Source organism: Erithacus rubecula (assembly GCF_903797595.1).
Source record: "Erithacus rubecula genome assembly, chromosome: 5".
In the NCBI taxonomy this organism is placed as follows: domain Eukaryota; kingdom Metazoa; phylum Chordata; class Aves; order Passeriformes; family Muscicapidae; genus Erithacus; species Erithacus rubecula.
The window spans coordinates 42,404,215-42,420,643 of NC_136687.1; the positions used below are offsets into that span (position 1 = coordinate 42,404,215).

A 16,429-nucleotide genomic window follows, 5' to 3' on the forward strand; every position below is an offset into this window, starting at 1 on the left:
AGAGGGAGAACTTTTTCATCCATGTCTTTTTTGACTGCATCTTTCTTCTCTCCTCCAAATCCCCCCACTCTTCATCACTCTGGAGTAATTGCAGCCATCATGTGCCCATGGAGCTAAACTGAGCCCTGAAACAGTTGGTGTGCTGCATGCCAGCAGCCACCAACAGACTTAAAATGCACTCCCTGTACTAACATTCCTGCTGATGAAGTCTGGTGCTGGAAGGTTTCTGGAAAAGACTTGATTAATATACCTTCATTTTGTTGTTTAGATACTGTATTGATTTGAGCCAGATAATGTCTATTTCTTTTCAGCCTTTAAAAAGTCAATTCAGCACTTCCAAAGGCTTCTCACCAATAAATATTTTTTATCTCTTGTGTTCAAAAGAGAAAAAACCCTTCTTTACTGAACTGGTTGGTTGGTTGGTTTGTTTGTGTTGTTTTAATTCCATTGTAGCTTAGCACAAAGTGGTAGGAAATATATTAATACCATGTTCTTCAAATTGCAGCATTTCTGAAAAGGACAATCACAAAATAGATTTGATTTTTAGTTGCAGACATAATAGGGACTGCTGTATCTGTTAAAAAGGACATTCAGAGGAGAGACATCAGAAGCCTTAGTCTTACTAAGGAAACCAGTTGGCAAAAGGAAACATATTTCTGTCCTTGTGTATCAACAAATATTTGGTCATGTTGTCTTCCTAACCCCACCCACCAATTTATTACTGAAAAATGTTATCGCAACTGGAAGGGAAGACAAGTTGTTAAGTAATTGTTTAAAAAATATTTAGCAAAAGGGTTGTAGGTTTTTACTTCACTGTGTAACCTTTATTTATTTACGAGAATATTAAGTCATTGAAGGCTTATAATCTGTGAATATGCACACACACATGAGACCGAATGTGAACTTCAAGACAGAATTGAAAAAAATAATGGATTTAATAATTGGCTTTCTATCTTTGCAGAGTCTTGTAGCCAAGCTGTAACCTGGTTTTCATTAAAAGGGGTTGGGTATGGTTGTATAGTTCAAGAGTTTTGGACAAATTCCTGTAAGATAACATAGGGGAAAAAACAAGCTTGGCAAGCCCTTTACAATATATGAGGAATTTTTTCATTATGTTACTTAATTGTTTTCTATTTGAGACATTAACCATGTTTTAATATTTTTTTCTTCAATAAGCCAAGGACCTTTGTCATCCATAAGAGCAGCAATCAGGAGATGTAAGTTTACTTTTCCTTTTTGAGAACTATATGTTTTGAGACTGATACATCTTTTCTTTAGTAACTGTTTAACTTGGTATGCGAAAATGAGGTAACTGTGAGTAAGTGAGCAGAAAGATGAGGGGCTGTAATTTCTTTCTCTTTCTTTTTAGACCATCTTTTTGTTTCTTCTTTCCAGTTCCTAACATTTTCTTATTTATGCACTAATGCATCTGTGCACAGATGTGATCCATCACTGAAGAGCTTGGGTTAGATGTGTCCAATTTTTAGTTCATTTGACAGAATAGAAATTGTTTTATTTTAGTAGAAATCTGCAGCAGCTGCTTATTCACTGTACTAGGGACAGAATTAGACTCATGTACTGGGCTTGTTTTGAAAAATAAAAGATTGTTTATGAAGCTTTAATGGAAGTCCAAATTCTTCTTCCCTGGTTTCAGCATTTAAGTCTTTTTCACCTTTCCCTGCTCATGATGTATATTTCCAGGCAGAGAGTTTCTTCAGATACATCTTTCAAGGTATTTTATGCTTTTAGTTTCTTCCCATGACTTTAATTTCGTATTAATGAAACAACTCTCAGGATTCTTCTATGGGAAAAAATAAATTAGTATATTCTCCTGGACCTATTAGTCAGGGACTCATTATTGTGGATTAGATTGGAGGTAGTGAAAGGGCATCACAGAGCAAGTCTGCATGATGCTATTGTTAAAGTACAACACTTTATTTATGCTATTGCTGTCACAGATGGAAACTGGAAAACAGAGAGCACCAGATTATGGAGGGCCTTCTGTGGGTGGAGTCAAAAATTGGTAAGGTACTGTGACTTAGGTGGTCTGAACAAAACTGAGACATCATCTAAGACATCATTAAGCATTTTAGATCTATGTTTTTGAAAATGTAGTAGCAAGGGATTCTTTGTTTTGAGGCATAGTCATGTAAAAATCCAGTCAAGAAGGTGTGGCTCATGTTATTTACTTATATGAATAACTATGATGAAATGTAAGTACCATTTGAATTATTTAGATAATAACCTAGCAAAATAATATCCATGTACATATGTCCTGGTTTAGGGCAAATTTGTAAGAAAATCTCCAAAGGGCCCCCCCAGGAAGCAAACCCAAGTGGCTCCTCCCCCAACCGGTTCAGAAAGAAATTTCCTCACAGAGAAGAAGGAAAAACCTGCATATTCAACAGGCAAAACACTGCCCAGCACAAAAAAACAATACCGAACAATGAAACTTTTTGCTGCTCTGAAGAGATGACAAACTCAAAGTTTGTCATCTGTGGTGTTAGCTCAGCTCAGTCTGTTCTCAGTCCCTTCGGCACTGGAAAATCCACTGCCCAGTCCAGAGCAAGTTCAAATAATTCTAGGGGAAAAAAAGGAAGAAAAGCTTTCCAGGGAACTTTTCTGCTTTAGTGAGTGAAAAACTAACTAAAAGCAAAGGAGAGCTGTTCACCACAGTGGCTGTCCAGGAGAAGAAATGATGGAATTCCTATTTTTATGTTTTGAAAAACAGCCACCTCAGACATTCCACTGCTGCTTCTTCCCCCCACCCCCTTTCACCCTCAAAGCCAGCCTTAAAGGTACAAAACTTATTTCTGAGCTACGGACAAACTGGGATGCAATTCGATATGACAAAGTCACCCCAGTACAACATAGCAAGGCATTGTACATAAAACTAGGGGGTTTTGTACACCAGTACCCAGTGCTGTTAGGATGGACCTATATTACAATGGACACTGAATAATTCCTAACTCCCCTTGCCATTAATCTGAAAAAAGTATGAGATTCACTGGACAAGTGTATTTCCTAAACAGAGTTAGAAATCTGTCTTTCTTAATTCCTGATTTTTTGGGCTCTTACTCTCAAATTTTCAAGAAACATAAGTATGTCCAGGGTTTCAGTTTACCCACCTGTGGACAGTGCTGTATATCACTTTGTTTGATAAGTCTCTCCATTTCTTGTGGCCAGAGAGAAACAGGGTTTATTTTCCTTTGGCACTCTGACCACAACTCCACATAGAAAGACGGTGTGGTTTTCAATTCTTTGACTGATCCATAGGGTTCAGAAAAGTGAGTCCAATGTAATTTGAAGGAAGCAAGCATGTGAACATGAGATCTGCTCAGAAGTAATGTTTTGATCTCAACTCCTAAAAAGTTACCCCAGGGTCTTTAATGGTGGTCTCAGCCCGGACACACCCCTCTTATCCAACTGCCACTGAAATCAGTGAAATTATTTCCATTGATGGCAGCACAAAAAAAATGTGCGCTAAAATGCCAAAGAAAGCAGAAAGAGGCAAGCCAAATGCTCCAGCAGTGAGACAAAGGGGAACGAAAAATGTTTTCACTCGCTTTTTCACTCTTCCAGACCCGGATGTTGTTAGGAAGCAGGGCTACAGAAGCAAGTCTTTTTCTATTCTCTTTCTCTCCTAAGTAAATACATGGCTAAATGAAGGATGCATAACAGCTTATATGCACTCTGAAGCTGTGACTTTCCATTTGGCAGTTTTGCAGCCAGTTTTGGCTGTGTCTTTTGTTTTTCATTTTGTTTGTTTTTGCCTGGGGGCTTCCTAGATTCTTTTGGCTTCCACTTTTTCCCTATCAGATGAATTCCCTGACCTCATTCTCTTCCCCATCTGCACAAATATTTGGGCTGGCGTAATGTAGAGAATGGTGCAGAGACAGGAACATACAGCCCAAGGAAAGGTGTAGGAAGGAATGAAGTGCCTTCTTAAATCATGATTGTCAAATTTGAGTAAAACTACAGGCTTGCTCTAAGGGTGTAATTATGAAGATTTTATTCAGCAGCAATGCCAGCCTCTATGTCTAACAGTTAGATTAGCTGTGAAAAGAGTATAGAGGACTACCCTGGGGATGGGAAGAGGAATCCCTGTTACCCTCTTAGATTTTTTTTTTTTTTTTTTTTTTTTTTTTAATCCGTTCCCTCCTTGAAGTTGCACAAAGAAGCGCTGGAGCCAGGAAACAGGCAGGAAAGAGATTGCTATTGGGGGTGGCATGTTCCTTCCCCTGTGCTGCTGGTGATCTGAGCCCGAGTTGAGCAGGTCCAGGGAGGTAAAGTGAGACAAAAACTCTACAGATGGCAGATTTTTTATCACTGTGAGCTCACCATGGGGTCAAATAAGTGCTAATGTTCATTCAAGGAGAATCAAAAATCTGTTTGGAAGGGGAATTGGACATCACCATCTCTTTAGCTACATTCAGGCATTAAATTAACCTACCTGTAATGTCAATCTGATATTTCCTTGAGGTGCCTGGAAAAAGAACCAGAAAAGGAGCAAGGCCTCCCCCTTGTGCCAAGAAACAATTTGGGAGAAAACAGACATGCATCAACATCTTTTATTCACAACCTTTCCATACAGAAATAGTCTAATCAGATGTTGGGTGAAATGAAGGCTCTTTTTTCTGGTGGCTTGAGAATTATCTGATTGTTTTAGTGTTCCCTGAAGAAGGATCTCTGCAGTCATGTAACACCTTTGATATTTCAACAACTGCAGGCATGGCCTCTTTCAGTTCTTCAAACTGCATTACTTGGCCCAACCTTGAGGCCTTCCTTGAGATAATAAATAACCTTTATTCCTAAGCATCTATATAGTGAAACAAATAGATTCTTAATCTAATAGTCTCTGTATTTCGTAGATTTGAAATAAATGTCTAGCCTGGTTTTAGAAAGCATTGAATGAAGGTGTGTTTTTAAATATTAGCACATGTCTTTGTTGCAGAAAGGCTTGGCCTATCTGAGGCTGTCTTTCCAATCTTTAATGCAAAATTAGACTTGTTTTTAAAACACTCTGCAATGACAAAACTGTTTAGTATTTCATAGAGGTTTGTTAATGGAACCACACAAATATTGTTATACAGTGTATAAACTGTGGGAGTACTCAGTGCTCACAATAGAACCTTACCTCTGAGCAGATCCTTGATAACTTCAGTTTTCTTTGTGTTGCCTTAAAAAGTTGCCTGAAAGACTGCAATTTCTAACCCAGCTCTCTTCCAAAGGCTCAAATCTGCATGTCAGACTTCCGTTACCACCGGTTTGTCTGTAGCATCGAAGTTTATGGGTTTGTGGTATAATGGTTGTTGTATTTATACAACCACGATTATATGACATTTTGATTCCATAGCTTAAAAAACCCCCTGCACCATAATCTGTATGTTTTTCAAATACAAATGACATATTAAGTACACTTGAAAAGTAGGACCCTGAGAAGAGACAGTAGAGGAAAAAATTTGAAACGTAAGTGTGCAGCACAAATAGAATACCCTTTGCCTCCACACCTTTAAAAATAATTGGGAAAAGCCCACTAAACAGTTCTGAGAAATATGTACAAAAGAGGAATCTATAAGTCACTGATCTGCCCTCTGTTTACAGTATGAGATGATAATGAGATGCCTCACTGACTAGCTAATAAAGTGCCTCATTGACACTAACAGAAATTAATAGTGACAATGGTATGAGTTGATTTGATTCCCAGCCGCCGTCCCCCCTCCCACCCCCGGTCAGTAAAGTTATATGAAAAAGTGAGGTTTTTATACACTGAGATTTTTGTCTCTTTCCCCTAGTGAAACTGCTTTGCTTGTTTTAATTCAATATTCCTAAGCATAAGCTTCTGGAAATACTAGTCGTACTCACCCTGAGCATTTCTTATTGTTGAAGTTGTGAAGCTAACTGTTTTCAATTGTCATTGACTCCCTTGATGTAGGAGAGCTTTTTTTCAGTCTTAAAACTTTCTTAATTTGAAATCTGAGGGGAAAATTAATAGTATATTTTTCAAGACAATACACAAAAGGAAAGAAGAATGGACTTAAAGGATCGAAAACCACAAGGCCAGAAAAATAGCTGCAGGCTTTTTTCTTATGTTTTTTTTAAGTCAGGTGTGTACAATATTTAGCAATTCATGTCTTCTTTCATGCACTTTTTAATTTAAATTAATTTCTTTGGAGTAGTGAAGGAATAAAAGCTGTGCAAGTCAGGGACAAGGATTATTTAGAAAGTTTCTATTTTCTTTTCCATAGCATTTGTGGAATGCCTGAGAGCAGAAGATGCAGTAGCTTTTATCTCTGTTTCTACTGTAGATTTAAATCCTCTTAAGAGCTTCCAAAACAAAATATGTTCTAAAAGTGTGGTTGCAAAATAATGTTACAGTCAAAGTAGAGAAGATGTTGACAGAAGAAGGGAAGACCTTTGTCAGTGTCATTAAAAAGTAAATGTTTATATTAATTGTTTGTATATACATAGAAATAATTTGATTTCATTAATGCTTGAGAGATATTTTTTCCAGAAAAATGTGTACATTCTGAAAATATACATATATTAGTCCTTTCAAGAAGACATGCTTATACATATATATAAACTAGTAAAGTTATTTTTATATAAATATTTTAAATATGTTGTTTTCAAGAGAGTTTATTTGTTTACTTGAATTTTGGAGCTTGATGGGTTACTTAGGTACCTCACTGGATGTTTGGGGTTTTTTTTGCCTATGCTAAGAAAGGAAAAAGGTCTTTAAATGGTTTTTAGGTTTTTCCTGTTTAATAACTTTGGTAAATAGAAGCACATTTAGAGTCTCACAGGAAGAAAGAGCTTGTAGAATTTATCCGGAAATTAAGAAATAGTGAAATAAGGTGACAGGTTTATCAATTCAGTTTTACATTCCTCTTTAATTAGCTTTTATTTCTCCTCCCTTTATCATTAGAACTGTGCTATAACCCAAACAGTAGTTGTATTGACTACATTTACCAAAAGAACACTTTTTTCCATCATCTTTGCAAAAGTAATATTGGATTTGATTTGAGTCAGTTTAGGTTTTTTTCCTCTGATGCGTGTATTAGATCAGTGCTGTGTTGAGATCTCTGAAGAAGAAAGTGAAAGCGAGGTGCATATTTACTTAGTTAAACAATTTTTACAGAACTGATTTAGATGTGAAATTATTTGAGGTATGCCTCTTGCTGGGATCAACCTTCCTGCCCATACCTCTGTGGTAGGTAAGAGTATAAATTATGGGATCCCAACTTCTTTGCACCTGTATCAAGTCCTCATTGTAAATTATTATTTTTGGAAGGAAGAAAAAGGACCCAAATAAACCAGAATTTTAAACTAGAAAAAAGCATTCAAAGAGATTTGATTTCACTCTGCTCATTCCCACCGTGTTTCCTTGTTGAGCTGTACTGTGGACATTTCCATGTTCAGTTATATTCTTCATGGTTAATTTATTGCAAGGAAAACTTCAAAATCACCACTGTCAAAATTGGCATGCAACTAGAAATAAAATGTATTTTTATTTTCATTTTTTAGGACACTATGTTGTGAATAGATATTACAGTTATCCCTTTACAACAGTGGCATATGCACTACCCTTGCATGACTAACCCATTTGATCATGACCTCTGGCACTCTGAAGCCTTGTTTATTCTCCTTCACCTCCTCTTTGTCTTCTGTAACCCCTTCTTTTTTTCCTCTAGCACTCATGAATAGTGCACATCCAAAATGCCCTGTCGAAGAGGTATGTCTGACACAACACTCTGCAACTCTTCAATCAAGTATGCTTTGCTGATTTTGGCCAACAATGCTGTGATGTTGCACAATAAGATGCTACCATTTCCTTAAATTGCACTTGCTATGCAAAAAATTTATCACTTGGATAATTTGCTTTTCTCTCTAAAGAAATCCAAATGAAAATGCAATGTGGCCATTGAGAAAAATTATTTGAATGTAAATAAGGCAAAAACCAGAAAAATTAAGATTTGCTTATTTTATGTAACTTAAAACTCATGGTTAGAAAATAAAAATGTTTCTGGCTCTTAATCCACAAATGATTTAAACTTCAAGAAGTATCTAGTTGAGAACATGTAGTTATTGTTTGGGGTTTTTTTTACATGAAGGAAGGTGAAATATCTTTTTGGGTTCTGTGCCTTAGTACCTTCCCCTTCTATAAAACAAGCAGAGACATTAAATAAGATTAAAGAACACATCTCAGAAATTATCCATCAAAAGGAAAAGCTGCTATGTTTAACACTTCTTTTTGTTTAATTCATGTATCATTTTAAAGAAAGGAAAAGAAGTTTCATCTCTAGGGTCCCCACAATGCAGAATATAGGAAGGTGTGGGAATGAAGAAGACAGGACAGGACCATCTCTCTTGGTGGTAACTTGGACATAGAGAGACTTAAAATGATTATGAAACTCCACTCTGAATATTTTAAAAGACTTCTCATACTTAATACAAATAGTGTTGTTTTAAACTTGGCTCATTTTATAATCTGGGATTTAGGATGAAAGGCTCTATTTTCTGCATTTCATTGGTAGTGGATTGGTAAGGGCTATTATCCTCACATTGTTGTGACAGTATATTTTAACCTCTTGAAAACTTTTGTTTCTTTTCTTTGTATAGCTTCTCGGACCTCTAGCCATAGTGATCAACAGAGGGATAGAAGGTATGATGCTGTTATTTATATTGCACATAGGTGTTACTGTAAAACTTGATAGATTGTGTCACAGTATTGCTTTTTATGCCTTTCTCCTCTAGTTTATTTTTTTCCTTCTCTTTCTCCTTAGTATGTTTAGAGTAGACTTGGAAAAAAAATGAAATGCTTTGATTTTTAAGCACAATAGATTAAGAGTTTGAGGAATTCTCTCATTAATTTCTGTATGTGTCCTCAAAAAGGGAATACAACTAACCATCAAACCTCTGCAGAACTGTTTTATTTTACTAACATGTATGTGCGGGATCACTTCACAATGAAAATAAGGACACTTTCAAGCCTTCTTTCAGTTTCTCAAAGGTTATTGAGAAAGGAGGTCACCAACCTGGATGGCTGGTGAACTGAGTCTACCAGTATTGTAGATGTGAGAAACTGTACCCTTATTTTTATAAATTGTTTTTTAAATGGTTTTAGAATTTATTCTTCTGAAGCTTTTTTTCTTTCTTTTTTTTTCTTTCTTTTAGCAGACAGAAGCTTCTGTAGCAAATGCTTTGTCTATTCACCGTAGTCCCTTTCAAAGTGAAAGTTTAGTGAGATTTTGGGTGGATCAATGATGCTGCAGGGACCATGGCCTGGGAGCATGGGCCACCCCTGCAGCTGATGCTCTGAAAGAGCTGTTAAAGTGATAAACCAGGGGTGCTACCTGTGGGTCCTTTACTCTCACAGAAGTCTCTGTAGTCCTGGGTTATGGAAGCAAATAGCCCGTGTCCCAGAGGCCTTGTGAGGCTTGCTCTGCCCCACTTTAGCACCCTGGAAGGTTTCCCTTGGGGTCCGAGGATACACAAGTTTTTAGGTATCTAGCCAAGAAGCAGTTTTAACTACCCTACTGTTTTCAGATTGTAGCTGGCTAAAGGCAAGCATATGATTAGTTCTCATAATCCTGTGAAGACTAAGACTTCTGCCATCTAATTGAGTTACACTTATGTTTAATTACTTTGAGCATTTAAATTACTTCACTGAAGCCAATAAACTTACTTTTTGGCTAAGAGATTTAATTAGGAGCTTTGAATGGAAGCTTAAGTGTTTGTTAGAAAGGTCAGGTAAGTTTCTTTTAAATCATGGAGAGACACCTTTAGTTAAATCAAAAAAACTCTGAGCTACTTTTATTTCCTGTACTGAGAAAACCTTGGTCTGTTATACTTAAAAGAACTATTTGTAAATGTTTTAGGTAATTATTCCCCTTTGCCTCCATTTCCAGGCGTCCTGAAATTACAATAGTTGCTGCTGAACCCCTCCGACCATCCTCCTGGTTTCCAGGTGCAAGTCCTGTCACTCCTCAAGGATTGGGATTCCTTTCTGCTTCATCTCATGCTCAGTGGAGGAGAAATGAACATCTTCCAGCTGAGGTGAGTGTGAATTTACATGAGGTATTGTTTGATTAACAAACATAGAAAGCTCATTAGGAACAGTTTTTGCTTGCTCAGACTTTCATCACATTGAGTAGAAGATTACAACAGTGTTCTTTTCCTCTGTATCTGTTAGTTTAGTATTTTTTTAATTAATATGCCAATTTTTTTAAGCATCATATCGGGATGTACCTTAATATTTATCTCTGTTTTGTAGCTTCCACCATCATATGAGCAGGTGATAAAAGAAATCAATCAAGTGCAAGTCAATACAACAAATAACAATAATGCTGCTGCTTCTAGACAAACCACTACTTCTGCAACACAAACTGACTTTCCAGAGGAGCTAATCAGCCATTTGCCAGGAAGTAATGTAAAAACTAGTGTGTCTACACACTGGGAATCAGACTGTCAAGGTGAGGCTGGTTTGAATTTCTCTGTGGTGAAAACCTTACTCTGTCTCCTGAAGATGCACTTTATTTTTGGCCTGTGCAGGATTTAATATGAATAACAGTTAAATTTCTGTGAATTATTGCTACTATAAATTTCTGTAAAAATCCTTTCTTCTGAAAAGCTACTATTGCATTCAGAGTATCATTAAATCTTGAAAGTTTTCTTCAGCTCAGCCAAAATGACAGTCAGAACTTTGGGGTCAGAGGAGCTCAGATACCTTACCAAAAAACAGCAGCACTGCATACATTCTGACTGAAAAGCATGCAAACCAAGCTGGGGAAGCTACTGTACTCTTCTTTGGTCTGGGTTTTGTTTGCATGCTCCTCAATACGGCAAATTATCAGGAGGTTTTGAGCTCAACTTGTAGATATGCATTTCAGCAATCTTCAGCTAAAATTTGTATATTTTTCCATTAATCTTTTTAGGAACAGAACTGTATTTTTACAAGCACCAGTGGATTTCTCAATGAAAGCCATACCTGATGTCTGTCAAAAAACAACACAAATTAAATATTCTGGAATGGATAAGTAAAACCTTTTATTTTCTGTTAGCAGGGCAGAGTCCTCTTAGACCTCCTAGGCCTCCTGCATCTCTTCAGGGTAACTCTCCTGCCAAATATGAGAATCCTTTAATGATCTTTGAAAATCATGGAAGTCAGAGGTGCCAAGTAAATCCCAGTGCTGTGATACGTCCTGTGCCAAAGCCAAGATCAAGAAGCAATCTCAGACCTGTGGTCAAAAGTACTGAAAGTAAGACAGACAATGAAGAAGAAGTGAACCAGTCTACTGCAAAACAGCAGCAACCTCCAATTCAGCAGTCACCTCTTCTAGATGAAGACAGCTTACTAGACAAGCATATGGTGATACACAGCATGAGTACAGAAAGCAGCCAAAACAATTTTGTTTCAAGGATCAAAGTTTTTGAATCCCAAGGCATTAATAATACTTCAGGATCATCCAAAAAGCCAGAAATTGCCCCCCGTTCATTTGTCCCAAGATCTGTTGCTACAAAGAAGCCCGTGATTGCTCCAAAGCCAGGGGTAGACAGAATTTCAGAAGAGTGGGATACATGGACTGAAAGCAAATCAATACCTTTCAAAGAATTGCAGCCTCAGCCTGAAATAGTTGGGAGCAGTGTTATAACCAAACCTGAACTGCCTAAGAAACCAAAACCCAGCCTTGTCAAAAGTAGCAATAGTGATGTTCTTGATGCAAGGAGTGGATCAGTTGCAGAAAACAGCAATGGACAGAAGAGATTTCCTGTTCCTGCTCCAAGGCCTCTTGTTCCTAAAAAGTCATGTTACTCAGAAGATCTTTCCCTTTCTTTGGCCTCCCTAAAACCAGTTGCTGCTCCTCCACAGCCTTCTCTATCTGCCCAAGAAAAAGTTTTAACATCTCTGGGGGAATTGTCCCCTGCAGGCAACTCCTCAGCACCTGCTTTGCAAAATAAACTAGATGTGGAAGGAGATCTGATCAGTTTTGATGATGATGTTTTGCCGCTAAATCCAGTTTCTGTAGTTAAAGATGGCATCAGTTCTGAAGCTACAGCAGGTAAAAAGAAAAAAAAAATTAAACTGTCACTATGGCTATTCTTTGCAGGTGTATCCTGTGTGAATTACATCTACTTGTCTTGTTGGGGTTTGTATGTGTGTAAGGAACTTTCGTTTTTCTATTGTGTCAAGATCATTATCAAATTACATGGATTTTGAGACACAGGAGGTTTCAAGACTAGATAAATCTCAGAACTTGTTTGCTGGATATATTACATGATTACTAAAATAATGATAAAAGACTTGATGTTATATGCTACTTGTCACTTCCAGAATGTGTCCCAGTTGTCTCTGGGAACTTGGGACAACTTATCTCTCACCGTCTAATGTGACTAATTTATTTGCATGCCTTAAGTTCAGTAGTGGAAACTAGTCATCTGAAGGAGCAGTGTTTGTGGCATATAGGAGCACTCACGATCCAACATACTGGGGTGGTCTGTCCATCTCACCAATGCCTATTTATTTTCTCTCTCCTGTCTGTCTTGTCATGTGACTGCATTCTGGTAACACAACTACAGCTTCAGGGGTTTCTTAATAAATGAAAATAATTATTTCATGTGGACAGATCGATTACTAGAACTACATTCGTTTCATAAGCCTTGTTTGATACTATTAGACAATTTTTTTTAGTCCTGTTTTAAGTAGTTTAAAACACAGGTGGGTGTTGGGCTGTGATTACATTTTATAGCATAGGTTTTGCCCTCTTAATATTCCAGACGTCTGGTTTAGTTCACCAGCCCCACTACAATCCAGGGATAATTCTGTTTTAAAGCAGAGGGTGTGACGTACAAAATGCTTATTTAAGGAACTAGCTGTGATTTTAGTTTTTTTTTTAAACCTCACCTATTGGGTTTGTGTGGCCAGATTTTAGTATTGGGAAATCTACTGTTGGGAGGGGGTGGCTTTTCTGAGAAGCTTCCACAACCTTCCCCCATGTCCGACAGAGTAGGAGAGATCCCATGTTGAAATAGGGTAAGAGTGTGGGAAGTCGTCCTGTGATGAGAAGGGAGCAGTAGAGACAATGTATAATAAACTGACCACAGCCCCTGTTTTCAGCCCCCTGTGCTGCTTCAGGCAGGGGGTTATGGCCACTGCAGGCGGCCATAACAGGACTAGGCCAGCCAGGGAGTCTGTTGCAGAATAAATAGAGAGGTGGGAACAATGGAGTTGCCAAAACCAAAAGACTTCTAATGTAAAAATGACAAATGTAGAAACCGCATGGTACAAAGGCAACCTCCAAATACATCGAAACTTGGAAAGCATGGAGATATACATATGGGTTGGAGGATACAGGATCTAATCAATAACGAGGATAAGGAACAGAGCCGTATGTAGCTGACAGCCAGCATACCATATATGAAAACCAAGAGCAACAGCTTATTTGTAATAAACTGGTTAACATACTAGTTCCCATGAGGCAGCTCTTTGTTGTCTCGCCACAACATAAAAGGATGTCCTTCCTCTTAGCTAGGTGTCTCCCAGGTTTGAAGCTGAAGTTCTCTACATCTGCAGGTGAAGCCACCTCCCTGTCCACCTCAGTTTCCACAGGAGGTGAGAAAATTGCAAGTTGAAGACTTGCAATTGAAGTTGAGACTGGAAAGAGGGGAGAGGTGAGAGTAGATGTTTTTAAGATTTGGATGTATTTTTCATTATCATTCTCTGATCTGATTGCTAATAAAGTCAAGTAATGTTTCTCCAAGTTAAGTCTGTTTGTCCATGATGGTAGCTGGTGAATGGTCTCTCCCTGCTCTTATCTCTGCCCAAGAGCATTTTGTTACATTTTCTCTCCCTGTTCTTTGTAGTGGAGTGATAGAGTAGCTTTGGGGGTCACATGTCATCCAGCCAGGATTGACCCACCACACATCATTTGTCACCTTAACTTTAACAAAAGAGAAATGTAGATGCTGTGTAGTTGTCACAGTAAATTAATATTAATGATGGTTAACAAATGAAATTTCTTCACGGTTCGTGAATTATACTGTCACATGAACTTCCAATTTGTTATCTCCTCTGTATTGTCATAAAAGCTCCAAGGTAGATGTAGAAAGTTCCCTTAAAGTTTTAAATTGCTAAGATTAGTACATACAGACATACAGTTCTCAGGGGAGCTTATAAAAGTAGTGAAAATAAGACCACTAAAGATCCTGCAGGAAAGGTGATTATTTCAACATGGATGCAAGTCTATTTTTTCTTGGGCTGACAGATTCCAGGAACACTGCAAAAATATCACTAAAACTGAAAGGAAGCAGGAGTACAGGGTGACTGGAGAGGTGTTTTGTATTTACATCAAGGAAATGTATGACTGATGGTGTCTAGGTGGGAACAGAGGCATGATCATCGTGTCTGGAGACTAGGGTCATGGAATAGGTACTATACATGTGGATGGTTTTAGAAGAAAAGCTGATTAGGGTAAAACTTCTGTCATTTCAGTAATTTTATTTTGATTAATAAATGTAACAAATAGAAGGAAAATGTACCTGTTCTGATTACTAGGCAAGAAAAAAGAATATTTACATTTTGAAAATGCATAAAAAAGTAATGTTTTAGCTATGCACACTATAAGACAGACTTGCCTCCAACCTTGAAAAATTCTCTAACATTATTAATTCTTCCTTTAAATCGGAGGTCGAGTGATCACAAATTAAAATCACCTGAGAAAAACAGCTTTCATGATGAAGTGATAAGTGTCATTCTTACTCTTTCTGGTTGGTGCCCCAGGTGTCATTCTACATTTAATTAAAAAGAAAATGCTTTCTATCCTCATGGTTAAAGAGGAATTATTCATATAATAGTTTCCTGACTTCTTAAGTCATCTTAAGATGCCCGTGATTTTCTTCATTCAATAAAATGTCATCTGCACTGCAATCACTTCTTGCCTACTAAAGAGAAAAAGGTATGGCAGTATTACGACTTTATTATACTGTAAAATTAGGACTAATTCCAGATTTTTGCTGACATTTTTGAGTTCAAGATCATATCCTGTACCCTGAATAACTAATACTGTGCAATGTCTTGACAGAGTGTCTGCAAGAACAACACTGGCTCTGAAAATGAGGCAACACAGAGCACTGACACTAGCTATTTCTCACATTCCCATAGGAACAGCTTAGGATTTGCAAGATGAACCCGTGGTAAAATGTTTTGCGAAGGCAGGAAGAGAATCTCTAACCTTGCTCTCAGTTCCCCAGACCTTTGCATTTCTAACATATTTGTCACTGTCATTACTTTGCAAAATGACAGTGATCTGCTTGTTGTTATGACAACCCTAGAAAAGCAAGAAGGCTTTTATGCAGTGGCATTGGAAACCAAGCACCAACATCTTGTTTGTCAAAGAGCAGCATTACATCACATATTGCAATGTTACCAGAGCTTCATTTTGTCTGGTACACCACAGGTGCATTAGGCCAATGTAAACAGAGATGGAGGGATCAATCCCTACTGCTGATGACTCCTGCTGTGAATGGGGGAGGGGGAAGTATTCAGTGGATGATGAGGAGGGTGCAGAAGGAAGAAGTTGAAGTGAGCATATGAATGAAAAGATGAAACAGGCAAAATAAAGTTCAGAGTCTCTAGAGTGATTTAATTGATTGATGTAAGACATCAGCTTCCTCTAGCAGAAGGCTACTATCTCCACAGTAAGTGAAAGATATTTGAATACTGTGTATGTGCTAATATCAACAGTGTTGGCAACAAACCAATTTAGTTTCACCAGTCTAAATGTCAGTGTTCAACCAGTAGTTCAACTACCAAAACTAGCTGAATGATTTGTTTACCTCAAGCAATCCCTTGAGTTTTGTCAGTGTTTGACAGCATCTCCAGCAGCATAGCTGTTAGTTGAGTGAATTTACCCTTATCTGGACATCAATAATTTTATTCTTGTCCAACCTATATGTAGGGGAATCAAATACAGACTCTGGATACTGAGATTTCTTTTTAAGGTTTCAGCATCCACTCAGAGTTGAAGTCTAAAGGAGCTTTGGAAGCTGCAAAATTCAGAGGTGAATTGTGACAGTATCTCGCATCCAGCTCATGATGCTGGCCCAGGGAAAGTGCCAGGAAGGAGAAGTCAGGAATGACAAATCTGTAGAACTGTTTTGTCATCAACTGAAACAGTTTTAAGTGCTATAATTTTTGACTCTAAGGCTAATGTTCACAGCCATTTCTATCCTAATGAAATTACTTCTATTTAAGTCAGTGATTTAAATGTGGAGGCTTCTGCTTGGGACTCTACACCTGTCGGGGGTGAGGGTAGTACCCAACAATACTTTTTAGGGTTCCTCTGATATTAGGGCTATTGTGGCAAAATAAAAGAAGAGTGGTGTGACAACCACGATTTGCAACATAAAATACTTTAGTAATAGTGAAATC

The 16,429-nt window shown here is 37.7% G+C and overlaps 1 protein-coding gene across 7 annotated transcripts in view; it reads left to right on the forward strand.

Moving 5' to 3' along the window:
* SH3D19 (SH3 domain containing 19) overlaps nucleotides 1-16,429 on the forward strand; it is a 93,406-nt gene that overhangs the window by 39,129 nt on the left and 37,848 nt on the right. Inside the window, exons 3-8 of one of the 7 annotated variants that reach the window (XM_079305379.1) lie at nucleotides 1,177-1,217; nucleotides 7,695-7,735; nucleotides 8,623-8,665; nucleotides 9,912-10,059; nucleotides 10,277-10,475; nucleotides 11,067-12,062. In XM_079305379.1, coding sequence (XP_079161505.1) covers nucleotides 7,720-7,735; nucleotides 8,623-8,665; nucleotides 9,912-10,059; nucleotides 10,277-10,475; nucleotides 11,067-12,062 — 1,402 coding nt within the window. In that variant the 5' untranslated portion in view covers nucleotides 1,177-1,217; nucleotides 7,695-7,719. Of the gene's footprint in view, nucleotides 1-1,176; nucleotides 1,218-4,259; nucleotides 4,284-7,692; nucleotides 7,736-8,622; nucleotides 8,666-9,911; nucleotides 10,060-10,276; nucleotides 10,476-11,063; nucleotides 12,063-16,429 lie in introns of those variants that run through there. The other 6 variants (XM_079305376.1, XM_079305378.1, XM_079305374.1 and 3 more) reach the window with 6 other exon arrangements.